At 26.6% G+C, this 16,611-nt stretch overlaps 1 protein-coding gene across 3 annotated transcripts; it reads left to right on the top strand.

Moving 5' to 3' along the window:
- Positions 1–7: 7 nt before the first annotated feature.
- LOC107437858 (glyceraldehyde-3-phosphate dehydrogenase 1) lies at positions 8–12,761 on the top strand. Of its 3 annotated transcripts, none has more exons than XM_071180059.1 (11): positions 8–113; positions 1,753–1,788; positions 4,059–4,155; positions 4,429–4,535; positions 6,567–6,657; positions 6,740–6,937; positions 9,369–9,425; positions 9,506–9,600; positions 10,250–10,415; positions 10,835–10,932; positions 12,475–12,761. In XM_071180059.1, exons 2-11 carry the CDS (start codon positions 1,766–1,768, stop codon positions 12,545–12,547), a joined length of 1,005 nt encoding a protein of 334 aa, XP_071036160.1. In that variant the 5' UTR covers positions 8–113; positions 1,753–1,765; the 3' UTR covers positions 12,548–12,761. The 3 variants fall into 3 exon arrangements, with proteins under 3 accessions (XP_071036160.1, XP_042904523.1, XP_071036161.1); XM_043048589.2 differs by having other exon boundaries at positions 104–380; XM_071180060.1 differs by lacking the exon at positions 8–113 and adding an exon at positions 523–1,058.
- The last annotated feature ends 3,850 nt before the right edge of the window (positions 12,762–16,611 follow it).

Here is a 16,611-nt window from a genome sequence, read left to right as displayed (position 1 = left end):
GTGTTCGAGGATATCATCTGTATATAAAAGAACTTTCGGTTTCGTATTTTGACCTTCACAAGGTGACGTTGTGCTACTCAGCTGTCAAGGAATTACGTGGTCTGATAATACTAGTAAGCATTTAAACATTTTAATAAATCTTGTTTGTAATTAAAAGTTTTTAAATAATTAACTAGTTAAATTTTTTCTCACATATTTTTTTAAATTATTGTGTATAATTTTTAATAATGTCTACTTTTTTACTTAAAATTAATTAACTTGAGCTATTAATTTGCACGTGCTAATAAACGCAATTTGTATTGATGCAAAATTCTAAAATGTTACATACTTCCTTCCTCTAAAATTGTGTTTTCTGATTTTGCAAGAATGTCAGGCCCAAAGTTAGTAAAAAAATTTTTTTTTTAATACATTGGTATTAAACTGGGGCTATTTTAGTTTATAACTTCTTTTATTCATCTGTTTTTTAATATCTTACTGAAATAAAATTAAATTATGAAATGCAGCATTATTATATTTATCTTTCCCTTGTCTTGTGTTGTCATGACAATTGTTATTACTCATTGCTAATAATATATTAATTGAGTTGTATTTAGAGTAAATTAATATTGATGTTATCCCAAAATGTTTTTCAAATTGTTATTTTTAAGTTTAAAATAGTTTACAGATTTTTAATTGCTGAATTTTGCGACCGGCTGCCCTTCTGTATGATGCTGACGTGCAATGCCGGTTTCGGTCACACCCCACAAATGAAGGTTTCCTTCTTAAATCCTAATACATTTAATAATTTTGCTGTCTTTAAAAGCGTCCTATTAATTTCATTTCAGTTATCAGCTGTTATTGATGCTCTAAAACTATTAATGTTTCGCTAATGTGAAAATTGAATTTTTTAACATTAAAAAAATACCTTATTAACTGAAGAGTAATTCATGCGTTAAATTTTGATTAAATTAATTATATTGATAAGAAAATAAAGCTGTTTTTCCTTTTTGTGCAGCATTTAGTTATTAACACTAACTGAAATAGTGACATTGTTTTTTAGAAGGTGACAAGTAGTGAAGGTCAGTATAGGACATTAAGTTTTAAGTTATTTTACTTACGTAATAGTTGCATAAATAATTAATGCTTACATTTAATAACTAATTTTGATCAAACTAATATTTAATGTCCTATATTGAACTATTATTTATGTTACAAAATGTACATTATTTTAATTATAAAATTTTTGGGATTTTGCAGACTTAACAATTACTAAAAAAGTTTAAATTTTGATATAGTTTGTTAGAAGTTTTTAATTTCTATTTTTCTTTTGCTGCATGATTTGATCCAAAGTTTTAAAGTTCAAAATGCACACACATGGCAAAGTTTTTTTTATTTTTTTTTTAAAGTTTTTTTCTGCATAATGAGTTGAAGATTTTAGCCAGAACAGCAACTAATAACATTGGTTGCTCTTGAGTTCAGCTGTGGATGCATCTATTAATATATTCATTATAAGAAATGGTGAATTTATGTGTTATGGTAGACCCAGTGCTCATATTCTTTTCATCAAACTTCTACTCAATTTTATAAAGTAAACTTTAACTTTTTATTTCGTAGGAAATTTTTTTTTTTTGTTTCTAAACATTTATAAACAGAATCTTTATTTGAATTATACTAAGCTTATTTAAAAGCTTAATTAAAATATGTACAACTGATATGTTTTATGGTACTTTGTTATTAACCTCTGTTTTTTTTCTTTCTTTCTTTCAATTTCAGATCAAAAGAAAACATGGCCAAAGTTGGAATCAATGGGTATGAGTATTTTTAAAAGCATTTCTCTATAAATGTTTTAAAATTAACATTCTTAAGCTAAAGGCTAAATCAAATCTTAATTTGATAATTAATATTCTATTATAAATCTGTCTAGTGCATATTTTTTGCACTAAAGACTTGTATTATCATAATTTTTAAGGTTGATAGATTGTGGATACTATTCTAATATTTTTTAATTAACTTGTCTAAAATATGTGTTAAGGAATAATTTTTCAGATTTCTTTCTATTTAAAAAAAAAATACCTATGTGAAATTGTAAACTTTTTAGTGAGAAGAGTAGGCAGAAAAAAGCATTGAACTTTTTTTTAAATTTTGCCTTTCCCCATTGTTTTTTTTTAAGGCACTTGAAGTTTGAAAAATACTTAACCTGAATAAGTTTTGATCAGATTAGCGTTCTCCTTATATTGTAATTTTATAATTTGAAGAGTTAGTGTTAATTGTAATTTAATTTACCTAAAAATGTCTTTTATTTAACTAAAGAAATGTATTTTATTTTTTCTTGACTGTTCGGGATTTCTCACCCTCAAAATAGAGATGTCATAGTATGCAAAATATGGTACCTTATTTAGTTCATAAGCAGTAAGAGATCTCCCAAAGAATAAAAACTGGCAGGGCACTGCCTCTCAGTGAAAGGTACTTTAAGTTACGAAATGGCACACGGTTTCCAACGTAAAAATGTATTAAAAGGTGTAATATTATGTTGTAACTGAATTTGATCCTCAACAATTTTTAAATTACCTTCTTATATATATTTATGTATATATTTCGAAAAATTAATTTTCTCTCATAAAAATAGGAAAAAGTTGTAGCTTATAAAATAAAGCCAACTCTGTGCATAAATTTTTTCAAAGAAAGTATAAACTGAAATAAATGATTAATTAATAAGCAACTTTAAAGCTTTTTTTCTATAATTTGATCTAAAAATTATGAGAAAATGAACATTTAAAGGCACATTTTTTTTTTGGAAAAACGAGTATTTAAAATATTTCAAAATTTAAAATCATTAAAAAATCAATATTCTCCCCCTCAAAAGTGAAATACTTATAAAAATTTAATGTGTTGAGAATCATCCGACCTAAGTAAATATTACTAATTGTAATCAGAATTAAATCTATAAAGACATAATTTTATCAGTGTGTAATCATTGTTTAAACAGGAAATTTTTTTCAAAATGGGATATTGAAAAAAAGGTGTTTTTAAGGAAAGGCTGCTTTTTTTTTAACGCTAAAATGCTGCAATAATTCCTCTACTGATTTCTCTGTATCTCTGGAACNTTTTTTTTTTTTTTTTTTTTTTTTGGAAAACGAATATTTAAAATATTTCAAAATTTAAAATCATTAAGAAATTAATATTCTCTCCCCCCCCCCAAAAGTGAAATACTTATAAAAATTTAATGTGTTGAGAATCATCCGACCTAAGTAAATATTACTAATTGTAATCAGAATTAAATCTATAAGGACATAATTTTATCAGTGTGTAATCATTGTTTAAACAGGGAATATTTTTCAAAATGGAATATTGAAAAAAGGTGTTTTTAAGGAAAGGCGTTTTTTTTTTTGTAAATTTTTTTTGCCGCTGAAATGCTGCAATAATTCCTCTACTGCTTTCTCTGGAACTAATTGCTCTGTATGAAAAAAAAAAAAAATTATAATTGCCGCAAAAAGTATAAAATATTTGATCTTAATTTAAGCTGTATGTTTTAAAATAAAGAAATCGATGGAACTAATCCTTTCCATAATAATCTTTTAGTTTTTCCCAGAAGCTAATTTTGTTTATATAGTGGAATTTTTCAAACTGCATTAACTAAACAAATTTTAAAGATTCTTAATTATATTTTGAAAAATCTTTTTCTTTTATGCATGAAAATGCCTATGAATAAATTTGTCTTAGATTCTTTTGATTTACATTTAGTTCTAGAGACAGTTAAATAAAAAAAATAGTAACTTTGGAGCACCTATCTTGACTAAACTATTTGAACCATGTGTTTTTCATATCTCAGCTGTAGAAAAAGTTTGTCAATAGAGTTGAAGCAAATATTTTGTTTGATTTCTGAACTTATCGCCTCAAAAATTAACACATTTAAGATTTAAGTATTGATCATAAAAGATTTACTTCTGCTTCTTAGTGTGCAAAATTTCCTAAAGAGGTTTCTTTCCCAGACTATCAATTGATTTAGTACTTTTAATTATTATATGAATTTAATAGCATTTGATTTCTTACCTAAAACTGAACTCCAATCTTTATTCTAGGTTTGGCAGAATCGGACGTTTGGTACTCCGTGCCGCTCTTTCTAAGGGAGTGAATGTTGTTGCTGTGAATGATCCTTTCATTGATGTTAAATACATGGTTAGTAAGCTTTGTTTTTCTAAAAGATATAATTAAACATACATTTTTCATTTAAAGTATTAGTAATTTAGCCTATGAATCACCTTGGTGTTTCTAATCTAAACGTTTTGTTTCATAATTATTTTGTGAAGATTTTAAACTTCTATTTATAAAATAGTTTTGTTGTAAAAGGAGAAATTTTTACGATGACTGGTTCTTTTGCTTTGAGCAAATATTTTGTTTAGTCTTTAAAATCTGTTCAACCATAATAATGTATAAAACTATTTTTTGTAGGTCTATATGTTTAAATATGATTCTACTCATGGTCGTTACAAGGGAGATGTCCATGAGGAAGGTGGAATGTTGGTTGTTGATGGACACAAGATCCATGTCTTCCAAGAGTAAGTTGCTTGTAAATTAATAGAAAATCTATCCCAAATTTATTTTTTATATAAGATTTTTATTTATTAAAATTATTAATTTTATGTTATGAAAATATGTCTAAATTTTATGCTGTATCTGAAATACTTACAATATCTTAACTTTATTTTTAAATCTTTCTTATTGATATTTGGTTTTAAAGATTTGTTATTTTGTTTAACATTATTGCATATTGAAATAAGACATGATTAGTAACTGCTGAAAGATAAGACTTTCTTGAGCACTTTTTACCCATGTCACTATTTCTATAAAATATAATTACTAAAATGTTAAAGCATTCTTAAGACTGGAAATGCAATTTTATTACTTGTGATTACTAAACTTTTTTATATTTTATTTATTTTTTTTGGTCAAAATTTAAAATAAGGCATATTATGTTTGTCAAAAATTTGAATTTTGAAGCGTATGAATTGCAAATACTATGCACATATATTTCATGAGCTAAGAGTAGATTTGTGGAAATCTTTATATCAAGTATTGATGCCCTAATTACACATCATAATTTATAAAACTATTTCTGTTGAAATTGTAATTTCTTGAATTCAATTTATAAAATGAATTTTCTTGAATTATCACTGTCTTACAAAAATAGTACAGTGTAACGTCCCATATCCGGACGTCCCTTTTCCGGAAGGGTCGATTTCCCGGACACTTTTTAGCAATCAAAATAAACAAACATCTCTCCATCTTCCCCTTTCCTAAAAAAAAAAAAAAGATCTTTTGACACATTTTCTCTTTTTCTAGCTTGCACTGAACCTCTGATTCATGCATCAAACCCATAAATCACAGAAAGGGGAAGTGAAGATCTACCAAGACCATTGAGTGACCGTTAGTGACGCTCCTCCCTTGGAATGTAGGAAAAAGAGGGAGATTTGTTTTCAAAGGACCACAACTTTGTCCCCTCCCCCCCTCCTTTCCCATGCAGGTGGCTAGTAAAAGAGGCATTTCCTGGAATCTTTTTATTGAAAGAAGAAATACTGTGGAAAAGGGTAAACGGGGCAAGCGTTAAGGTGGGGGGGAGTCAGAATGGAAAATTTGAATAGGTCTAAAAGGATACACGTCCTTGAGAAACAAAACATTCGTTCTTCCCCATACCATGTAATATTTAGGAGGCGGGGGGGAAAAAGGGGGTAACATTCTTTCTTTAGCAGATTCTTTCAGTCATAAAAGAAAAAAATAAAGAGAACCCAATCAACCCAACCTTTATGCTTGATTGATAGCCAATGATAGGAGAGAAAACAATAATTTGTTACTTCCCCACCCTCAACTTAAATGATCTCCTCTCTTCTTTACACTTATTTTCTTTCACAAATAAGGAGGAAATGAATTTTTCTCCTCCTTCTACCCACCGAAATGAATGACAGGAATTTCCCTTTCTTGCTTGAATCATTCTAGTTCAAAATGGCTGATTAATGTTTTCGTAACTGTTAAATTTTTTTCGTTTTCCATATTTTCAGCAATAATATTTTTTTTCTAATATTTTATATTTGATTTAGTTATTTTAATGCTAAAACATTATTCCCCTTAAAAATAGTGTTTATTTATTTTTTGCTTCTTAGATTCAGATCGTTTATTAATTCATTTTAAGCTTTGTTTACCTTGGGGGTGTATTATACGGAAAAGGCTATTATACGGACTTCTGGAAGTCCCACCGATTCCGGATACGCGACTTTACACTATATTCCAAAATCCAAATACTACTTTGCCTGGCTCTGCTTACCAAGTTCACAGTACGCCCAGACAAAATATTTTGTTTAAGAAACATAATTCACTGTAAAACTTTCATCTTTTTGTACCATATTGAAAAATTCTTAATATCATCAACTAGGCAGTCACTAATATGTATAAGTTATAATTGCATAGTTAAGAATTAAACTTAAAGCTTCATTCGCGCATAATCTGATATAATTTAAATTTTTTTTTTTCTTAAACACCTTGAATTATTTCTATGCTCTTTGGTTTTAAATTGTAACAATACTATTTTTAATTAGAATGAAGCCCAGCAGTATTCCATGGGGTAAAGTTGGTGCTGACTATGTCGTAGAATCAACTGGAGTTTTTACAACTCTTGAAAAAGCAAATGTAAGTTTAAAAGATTTTATTACATTTTCTTATTACAATTTTTTCGGATGGATTGTTATTAAAAACCGAACTATATTTTTAGACCCACATTGAGGGTGGAGCAAAGAAAGTAATCATTTCTGCACCATCTGCTGATGCTCCTATGTTTGTAATGGGTGTGAACCACGAATCCTATGACAGCGCCATGAACATTGTCAGCAATGCATCTTGCACAACTAACTGCCTTGCACCTTTGGCCAAAGTAGTCAACGATAACTTTGGAATTGTGGAGGGTTTAATGGTACTTATGTAATTTTGAAAGTTTTATTCAAAATGTAATATGGAGCTACTCAAATAGTCTAACCTAGATATTATGAACTGGAAGAAAGATAACTAAAAATTATACAGTATCAAAAATTTTAAATTCATGACAGATTTTTTTTAGCTTTTCAATCAAAATAATTATTGTAATGAAATTTTGAAAGTTTATGACATATTTTAACTTCAAAAGAAACCTTTATTTCAAAAAATGCAAATGTAAATGCTTTTTATTTGATTTTTTTTTCTTCAATGGATTGCTCCCGTTCTTGTTTCATCTTTTTCCCATATAACTTCAAATGCTTTTTTCTTAATATTTTTTATTCTTCCTAATCATTAGACTTTTTTTAGTTTTTTGACAGCCCTTAAAGGTGCTTTTTTCACTCTGTGTTTTTAAAACTTGCTTAATTTTCCCCTTTTTCCAAGATGAGATTTTTTTTTTTATGTCTATTTTTGCCACAAATTGAATTTTCACTGCTCAAAGTTTTCCCATTGTTCTATTCAACCATAATCCATTTTCAAATACCGTTGGTCCTTAACATATGAAAGCACTCATTTTACTTGTTTGATGAAGTACTCGTGGATCTGCATGACCTTTTATTTAAATCTAAACTCCATACAGCAAATTTTTGAAATTTCATTCTCTTATTTTGAGCACAATTAAATTTGTCAATATTAACCCTTTTTTAATAGTAATGATAAAAATATGCAAAAGTATCATTTCAGGTGTAAATTCCACAATTCTTATATCTTCCTCAATAAATCAAATACCCTCCTCCCCATTGTAAAGATAAAATTTTTCAATCATTTGTCATAGAGCTCCTATTTACGAATACAAACCAGTCAGTTTCATCAGAAATTGAGAGAAGATATCAGCTGGCTTATCTTCAAAAAACCCTCGTATATTTCTTTTATGAATAAGAAAATTCCAAAGGAATTACAGTTTGTGAAGCACTCACCTATGTTAGTTATATAATACTAACCAGGTTTGAAAAAAATTATGTGTTTTCAGGGATCTGTTTACATGAAATTTGGGTCTGTTAACGGACCCTTCACAAAATAATTTATCTTTGAATCGGACCCTTCGCAAATTTGTTTATCTTCATTATTGCTTTGTTAATAGAATAAACCCTTCCTGGGGGGGGGGTGAAAGAAAGACTGTTCGAGACAAACTAAGTTTCCCTAAGTTTAAATTCCAAATGTAGTATTCTAAGAAAATATTTCTACTTTTACAAACATTGTGTGCTCATTTTTATTAATATTAAATCATATTTTTTCTTGTAAATAAATAATTGATCAATTTATATTTATTCATAAAATTAATTATTAGAATATTATGTAAATAAAAATTAATGTCTGGCAATTTTTTAAATAAAATATTTTAAATTTAAGAATTGTTTAAGTTTACTCAATGCGTAACACATTAAAAGTGATGCATTACTAAGTTGTGTTATTTAAAATATGTCAATTAAAATGATTAAAAATGTGAGTGATTTTGTTTCAATTCTTTGTTCGAAATGAATATTCTGTGTTGAGCAGTATAGGCTAAATACCAAATATTTGTATGTTGCATCTCTAATTTAATAGCAGCAATTGTTGAGCAGAATCTTATATTTATTTACAATTTAAAAACTACTGGAAAAGGTTTTTTGCCATAACAGGACCCTATTTGCACAAATTCACAAAAGCAGGACCCTGGTTGAAAGAATGTGACTTAACGCTTATTTTATATTCACAAATTATGAATAGTTTTTGGCAATTTTACAAAAACAGGACCTTTCACAATATGTCTAGACAGACCCCTGATTTTAATTACATATAAGCATATGTTTATGATGATCAGGAACATTTTAAATCACGTTTATTAAATAATGAAGAATAAGAACGATTGCTTCTATATATGATTCAGTCAAATTAGAGATTTCATTGGACGAAACTGGAATTTCTCTTCACCCCCCCCCCCNCCCAAAGAAAAGAAGTTTGTACCATCCCATCCATTGCATGATTTTTTTTTTAGGAGTAGATAATCTGGACTTTCTTTTTAATTATATTTCTTATTAGGGTTTCAAGAAATCAGTCATAATGTTCAAGAATTGTTTTAAAAATTTGAATTCAAAAATGCGTTTTAAATTAATCAGATATCTGGGGGGGGGGGAAACTTTGATAAAAAAAATGTAACTGTTTTTTCCTTTTGTAAAATTATTTTATAGATAATTGTCAATATAGATAATTATCAATTAAGTTTTTTAATTCAATTTTCTAGCTTTCCTTTGTAGAAAATTACGTCTACTCAAATGTTTAATCTTAAATGTTTGAAAAAGTTAATCTTATGCAAATATATACATACAAATTAATATCTACTAATATTAACATTTGCAATTGTCAATTGATTATTAATTTTTTTTTTTTTTTAGACCACTGTCCATGCCATTACAGCTACTCAAAAAACTGTAGATGGGCCAAGTGCCAAGGTAATTTAAAAGTTATATTTACATAAAATGTACTAGTATTAAATGCAATTTTGATCTTACACTTGGCTTTTGTTTTCTAGCTGTGGCGTGATGGCAGAGGAGCAGCTCAAAACATTATCCCAGCTTCAACTGGTGCTGCCAAAGCTGTAGGAAAAGTTATTCCAGAATTAAATGGGTAAATTAATCTTCTTTCATAATAAAATTCTTTGTACTAGAGACATTTAATTTTAATGCTTAAAATTTAGTGTAAAAATTTTGTTTCAAAATAGTTACAATTTTAGGTTTTCATCAAATTCTTTTTCACTTGAAAATTACGAAAGTTTTAGCATTCAAATAATTTAGGTATATTTTAGAATTAAGTTGCCTAATAATATTTATTTTTAAGATAGTTTTGGCTGTAGTTTGAAATTTCTTATATAAAGAATTAATAAATTATTCTCAGAATTAAGTCTGAAGTTTTTTTTAAATTATCTGACTGCTAAAATGTTATAACTAATTATAAAATTACTAGAATGGGTTTCGTCATTCTCATGACGGCTTATTGAGGGTCATGGAGGTTTAGGCTTCACAACTTAGTGACCACAGTCATGATGGTAACAATGTGGTCATCATTGTACACTGACCACCTTAATTCTCATTCAAACTGGTACCATGAGCAGAGGAGTGAACTTTTTACTATCTATTTTATGCTTTCTGACCAGATTATATATTTTATGATTTAGATATTTTTCTTAATTCCACATGGTTTTCAACTTGGGAATACTCCATGTACATTTACTTTCATACTAAAATATTTAAATGTTTTGGACTTATTTAATTTTCAGCAAGCTGACTGGAATGGCCTTCCGTGTTCCAACACCCGATGTGTCTGTTGTTGATCTTACTTGCAGGCTATCTAAAGAAGCAACATATGACCAAATCAAAGCTGCTATTAAGGCTGCATCTGAAAGTGACAACTGGAAAGGCATCCTAGGATACACTGAAGATGAGGTACTTTCATAGAATATTGGAATTATTATAAAATCTTTTAAACAGTTAAAATATTACTAAATTTTTATTCTTAAAATAGTTTTTCTTTTCTTTGACAAAGCAGAAACTATAACTAGTGAAGTTTAAATATTGGATATAATTTAAGTAATATTGTATCATATGATCTAAAACATCCATTCTTAATTTTCAGGTCCACGATTTTAATGTCTTATAACTTTTTAAATCTTTCTTCAAAATGCAGTAATTCTCGAATAAAATTTGTTTTATAATGTTTAAATATATCTATATTATTGCATAAATATACGTCATAAAATGATATATCTGGTTAATAGACAGCTTTCGTTTTTTTAAATTTTTTTTTCTTCGAGATAATCTAAAATTAGATTTTATGTTTTTAAATCTAACTTTCTTTCTTGCAGGTTGTTTCATCAGATTTCATTGGAGATACTCACAGCAGCATTTTTGATGCCAAGGCTGGCATTTCATTGAACAACAACTTCGTAAAACTTGTGTCTTGGTATGTATCTTTTATTGCATAAATGTTGGTTTTTATTTCTTTTGATCATTAAGTTGCACACTAACAGCCTTCAATATGTTCTTGCAAATTTGTAAAATGTAAATATAATGGGGTTGCAAATCAATATTTAAGATGGCAGTCCTGTACTACTAATGAGGTGCTGACGAAAATGTTAAAACTAGTTGCAAGAGTTAATCAATGCATGCAGAAATTATTTCAACTAATCTAAGTTTAATCTTATATAAGCAGCAGTATTATAAATATTAAATCATTTTGATCAGTCAACTTAGTAATATATATTTGTATAAAATTAAATACTTTAAAATCTTAGAATTCAAGCTAAAGGTTCTATAAAAATATTCTTTTTTGAAAAAGACAATAAAAAATACTTTAATGCTTATCAAATTAAATATATTGAATAATATGAATGCAAATTTCCTACTGTAATTAAAATTTATAGCATTAAAATGATTTTAAATTAAAATGGAACCATTATTGTGCAAAATAATCAACATTTAGTGGTTTACTTAAGCTTTTAAAATTAAAAAATTTCCATAAATTTTTTTTTGTAAATTGGAGACAATGCAAATAGTACTCTCTTAAAAATATATGTATGCCTTCTCTTGTTGTAAATATTTTAATATTTAAGGACTTAAAATGCCTGTGGAAATACATGGCACTGCACTAACCAGCTCTCTAGTTAGTGCCATGGATTATCAGATTCAGTTCTTTTCTTGAGATTTAGCATGTAACTGAGCTGTGAATTTAGATTTTCTGTGTGAGCTAATGATGATTTTATTTCTTTTATGTTCTCTTAAAATTTCCAATGAAAAAATTTTAGTGTGTATAAATACATACTTAGTAAAATTGTCTGAGCTGGAGTTATAGAATAGCTTTAGCTTATCTGCAGCAGAGTTGGAGCATCTAAAAATTTTAGACTTCAGGTTCCTAATTGCCAAAGAAGCTATAGAAAACCTTTTGGAAATACTATAAAATTAGTATGAATAAAATGAATCAATAAAATTTTATTAAAAATATCTAGACTTCTCACGTGGAAACCTGTAGCAATAACTGCTGAAGAAAGAACAGAAAGTCGCTTGAATTTGCGATAAGATTGTCGCAAATGAAACTCAGAATTACATAGTTATTTAAATGCTAGATTCGAAACTGAAAAGTCCTAATATCTTACTAAAAATCTGGGTTTTCAAAACCACATTGACACTGATGGAATTGGTGCAAATTAAGCATGTCAGAAAATAAGAAATTCAAAATTACAGATTTTTTTACCTTCACAAAAAATTTTTTATGTTCAGGTGGTACCGTGCACCTTACATAGATAACTGGATAGCCACTGGTTGTGCAACCCTAAGTCAATCTGCTAATTTCTACACCTACTCTGTATTTAATAATTAATGTAAAATAAATAGAAGAAAAATTTAGATCTTTAAGGCACTGTTTTTCATTATGTCTTTGAAGAAATAAATAATAGTTTATTTTGACATCTGTTTTATACTGCATTACTTATCGGTCTTATTTTTGTAGGTATGACAATGAATATGGATACAGTAACAGAGTTATTGACCTCATCAAGTACATGAAATCCAGAGATGGTTAAGAATTGAGTTTAAATTCACAAAGCAGTATTCCATTTCCTTTTTTTTTGTCACTAGGATTTGAGAATTCATGTTGAAAGTTGTTATTTGTTCCTGCTAAAAAGACTTTTTTATTCAATTTCATTTACATTGTTAAACGTATTCTCTTCAGTTGGCTCTTTTAAAAATTATTAAAATTATGTTGTATTCTGAAATAAAATGCATTATTTATTCCTCCATGTGTTGTATTTAATTGCAGTTGCTTAAATAAAACATAAACGAGTACTATTGCTAGCAGTATGATTAAAAGGACTTAAGTGAAATGAGCACGAAAACTTATGGTTAATACAATTAGTTTTAAAGAGTTAGTGATTTAAAAAAGTTATTTTGTATAAGATTATCAATTTTATAAGATTTTAATTTTTTGCATGGGTTTTTCAAAACACTTCAATTTCTACCCATTGTCAAGTTTTGCATTACAAATGCAAAACTTTTCAATACTAAGGATGGGAAAATTTTTGAAATGCATAATCTAATTTTACCACCAACTGTTTGATACTGAAAAAGAGTAGTGAAGATTGCACAGTTCTCTACTATATATTTTCAATGAATAATAATCATCAAAATTGTACAAGTAATTTAAAGATTCCAATTCTTTAAAAATATTTTATCGAATTTTCTGTCAATTCTCACTCAGTTCCAGACCCTTGATTGTGATTTTTTTTTAGAAGGGATTTTTAAAGTATATGTAGCTCATTTAAAATTATAGAATATAAGATAGAGGTTTTATGAGACCTTTCCTCAAAATAAAAAAAAGTTCAACTTTCATATTAGATTTTGGGAAAAGCTTTTTTTCCAAAAATTTAATTTATACTTGTATTCTCAGAAAATTTATTTTCCTCAATACACCACCCCCTAAGCGTGTTTCATTCGTGCTAACTATTCAGTTACAAGTCTAAAGAATCATTTATTTTGAGCTGTCAAGGTATGTATTTTTTTTTTTTTTTTTATAAAACACTGACAAATATTATTTTACAATCTATTAAATTTTATAATTAAAATATCAAATTATAACAAAACACTTTAAACTAAATCACTCCATTAAAAGTTGATTCATAGAAATACATAAATTATTGAAATAAAAAGAGGCTAAAATAAATAAATTTCACTGGTTATTATTTTCTTAAAAGAGTGTATGCCTTAAATTTAAATGGCAGGTAGGAGAAATATAGAATAACTTCATTAAAAGAAAGGGAAATCTTAAAACAGCTTTTTTTATCACTTAAAAGTAGATTCAGATATTTGCAATACTAAAATAAAAATGTATTTGAATATATTTTTTAATTAGAAATTGGTAGAATTTCCATTGCAATCATGACTTTTATGAGAAATTTTATATTACATTTTACAGAAGTATAACAAAATTGTATTAAAATTTCACTTGGTTATTTATTTGCATTCTGATAACTTCAAAAGAATTGAAAAAAAATTATTAAATTTTATTATATTTTTCCTTAAGTATAGTAATTTACAAGCAAAATAGTTATATAATATTACTAATTGAAATATAACATAGTATATACTTACAATAAAATTTCAATAAAGAAAATCAACAAAAACTAAAAATAATCTCGCATTCAATGATTTGTAAATTTATTAAATCAGTAATTTATTTTTACTAAACACTATTTTGATTAAAATCAAAGAACTCTTGTAAAAAAAAAGTCTCAGCAATTTTTGTTTTCAAAGACTAAGCAAGAGATTACAAATGGCTACTCAGCCAGATCTCTGAAACAATTTCCCTTTAGAGTTTCATCCCTGATAATAATTTATTAATAACATAAGGTAAAATTATAATTTAAAATTGCTAAGCATACTAGATTTCTTTTTCAATAGAAAAAATTTTATCTCAAATTTATTATGCTAGCTTTGGAAATTAGTATTTTTATTATCCAGAGAAAACTTATTTCTAATTTGTTTGGAAACTAAATATTTGTATTATTGCTAAGACTAGAAGAGATTGTTGTCTTAGCAATAATCTCTTCTACTCTTTAAGTATTGCACTTGAAAGATGTCTCAAGTTTAAAATAAACAGGATATCAGCATACATTTTATTTATTTCTTAATAAATCAGTGTCCTATTTGGAAAAATTATAACTTGGAAAATATATTTTATTTTGAAAAGAATTTTTTTGGTAAATATTTCCAAATGAGGAGCTGCTGTTTTTTTCATAAATCTTTCATTTCTTGTAAACAGAAAAAAAAATGACCAACAAAGTATTTATAAGCTTTACACTGGACATATTTAGAAAATTTTTCAGTCAAATTTACATAAAATTTTAAGACCTTTTTTTTATGCTAATTAAAGGCTTGTAAACCGGTCATAATAATCAATATTTTTCTCAACTTTTGACATTGTTAACTCACAGTATCAATAAAGTGCAACAATACATTTTTTCTTTACATTATCCTAATTAATAGCATTTTTTATGATTAAACACATTTACCAAGAAATTATTTTCCTTGACTGAGTTAAAGATGTTCAAAATTGAACAATATCGATTTTGAAGAATTTATCATCGAATCTGTAATACCAATTGTTTAGCATGAATATATATTTGTCTCAAAAAAAATTTTTTTGAGTGCTCCTCACACTATTGTATTAATATATTTTGCTTTGGCTATATTGATACAATATTAGAAAGCATTTTTTTTTTTAACGGATATAATCATGTGAGCTGATAGAGATCTTTTTTCCTCCAGATTTTTAAGAAAAAGAAATTTAAACTATGTTATTTCATTTTAATAATTTTCTTCTCTTTTCATTATTGTGTAATTTTTTTCTGGTTTTCCCTACATTTTGAATTACATATATATACACACATATAAAACTTAATCAAATATTTTTTTTTCTTTTTGTCACCTTCTATACAACAAATACAAAACACTATTAAATCTTTTTTTTTTTAACAAGAAACAAATGAAGAAAAGCTGTACTTTTCATAATAATATTTATTCAAATCAAATGTACAATTTTTTAGAGATATACATGAACTAATATTTTTATTTTCTCTTGATCACTTTATGATTTTTTCTTTAAGAAGAAAAATCTAAAGCAATAAAATTTTTGCTAAGATAAAATCCAAGTCAAGCGATAAAAAAAAAATCTTTTTCTTTTTTTATCTTCATAATTTAAAACATAAAGTCATAAAAGGTTCAATTATGATTGAATGTGTGAATAGAAATGTCAAAACATCCAATTTTTAAACTCAAACACATTTAGTAACATTTTCCATAATTGAAATTTAATTTTAAAAAAGGCAAAAAGTTTAATTTTAAATGACAAAAAATTACCAATCATGCAAAAAATGATTTAATGATATAGAATATATTAGAAACTCAAAATTATACTTAAAAAGTATTTAAATTATATAATACAGCTGATTAAAAGCAACTTAAATAAAAGTTTTAGCCAATTTAAAATTGATATAAAATATACAGTTAGTACAGTTTTTATACATCAATAAAATTTACAATACTGGTTTTTCATTCACAACAGGTATATAAGTGCCATATTTACACTGAAATATTTCTCATGGTTCAGAATTGAAGGCTAGTCATTAGAACAATGACATATAGGAAGGAGACTTATTTCCAAAAATAACATAAGTAAATGTTAACATGTTATAAATTTTTGTCAGATATGACTTTGTACGAGTATAATTTTAAAACATAAAAAGCACAAAAAATTAAATTTTCAATATAAATGCTTCCCATGAAAAGTTTTCCTTTTGTAAATAACAGCAATATAACTTTTATAGCTATTATAAACTTTTATTTAATGTATTATAAGATATTTTACACCATTGCCTCATTTGCAATTCTTATTAACAGTTTTTGGAAGCTTGCATTTTTTACACAAATGCACATTTAAAACTTTCAATTAGCAGAAAATAAAGTAAAATTACTTTAATTTCACAAAAAAACTAACATAAGTTATTTCATTAAGAATATGTTCTAATTTGCCAGTAGTAAATGTTTAAATTGGTATCAAAAATCGAATTTAAAAAGAAAATGTAAGCAATAG

The sequence above is a fragment of the Parasteatoda tepidariorum genome, chromosome 4 (genome assembly GCF_043381705.1).
Source record: "Parasteatoda tepidariorum isolate YZ-2023 chromosome 4, CAS_Ptep_4.0, whole genome shotgun sequence".
Classification (NCBI taxonomy): Eukaryota; Metazoa; Arthropoda; class Arachnida; order Araneae; family Theridiidae; genus Parasteatoda; species Parasteatoda tepidariorum.
The sequence above is the reverse complement of the archived record's forward strand: the minus strand, read 5'-3'. Positions and strand labels throughout refer to the sequence as shown.

Coding starts and splice junctions, on each gene's coding strand:
- LOC107437858 (XM_043048589.2), top strand. Junction 6,938..9,368: donor GAATTGTGGAGGGTTTAATG/GTACTTATGTAA, acceptor TTTTTTTTTTAG/ACCACTGTCCATGCCATTAC. Junction 10,416..10,834: donor TAGGATACACTGAAGATGAG/GTACTTTCATAG, acceptor TCTTTCTTGCAG/GTTGTTTCATCAGATTTCAT.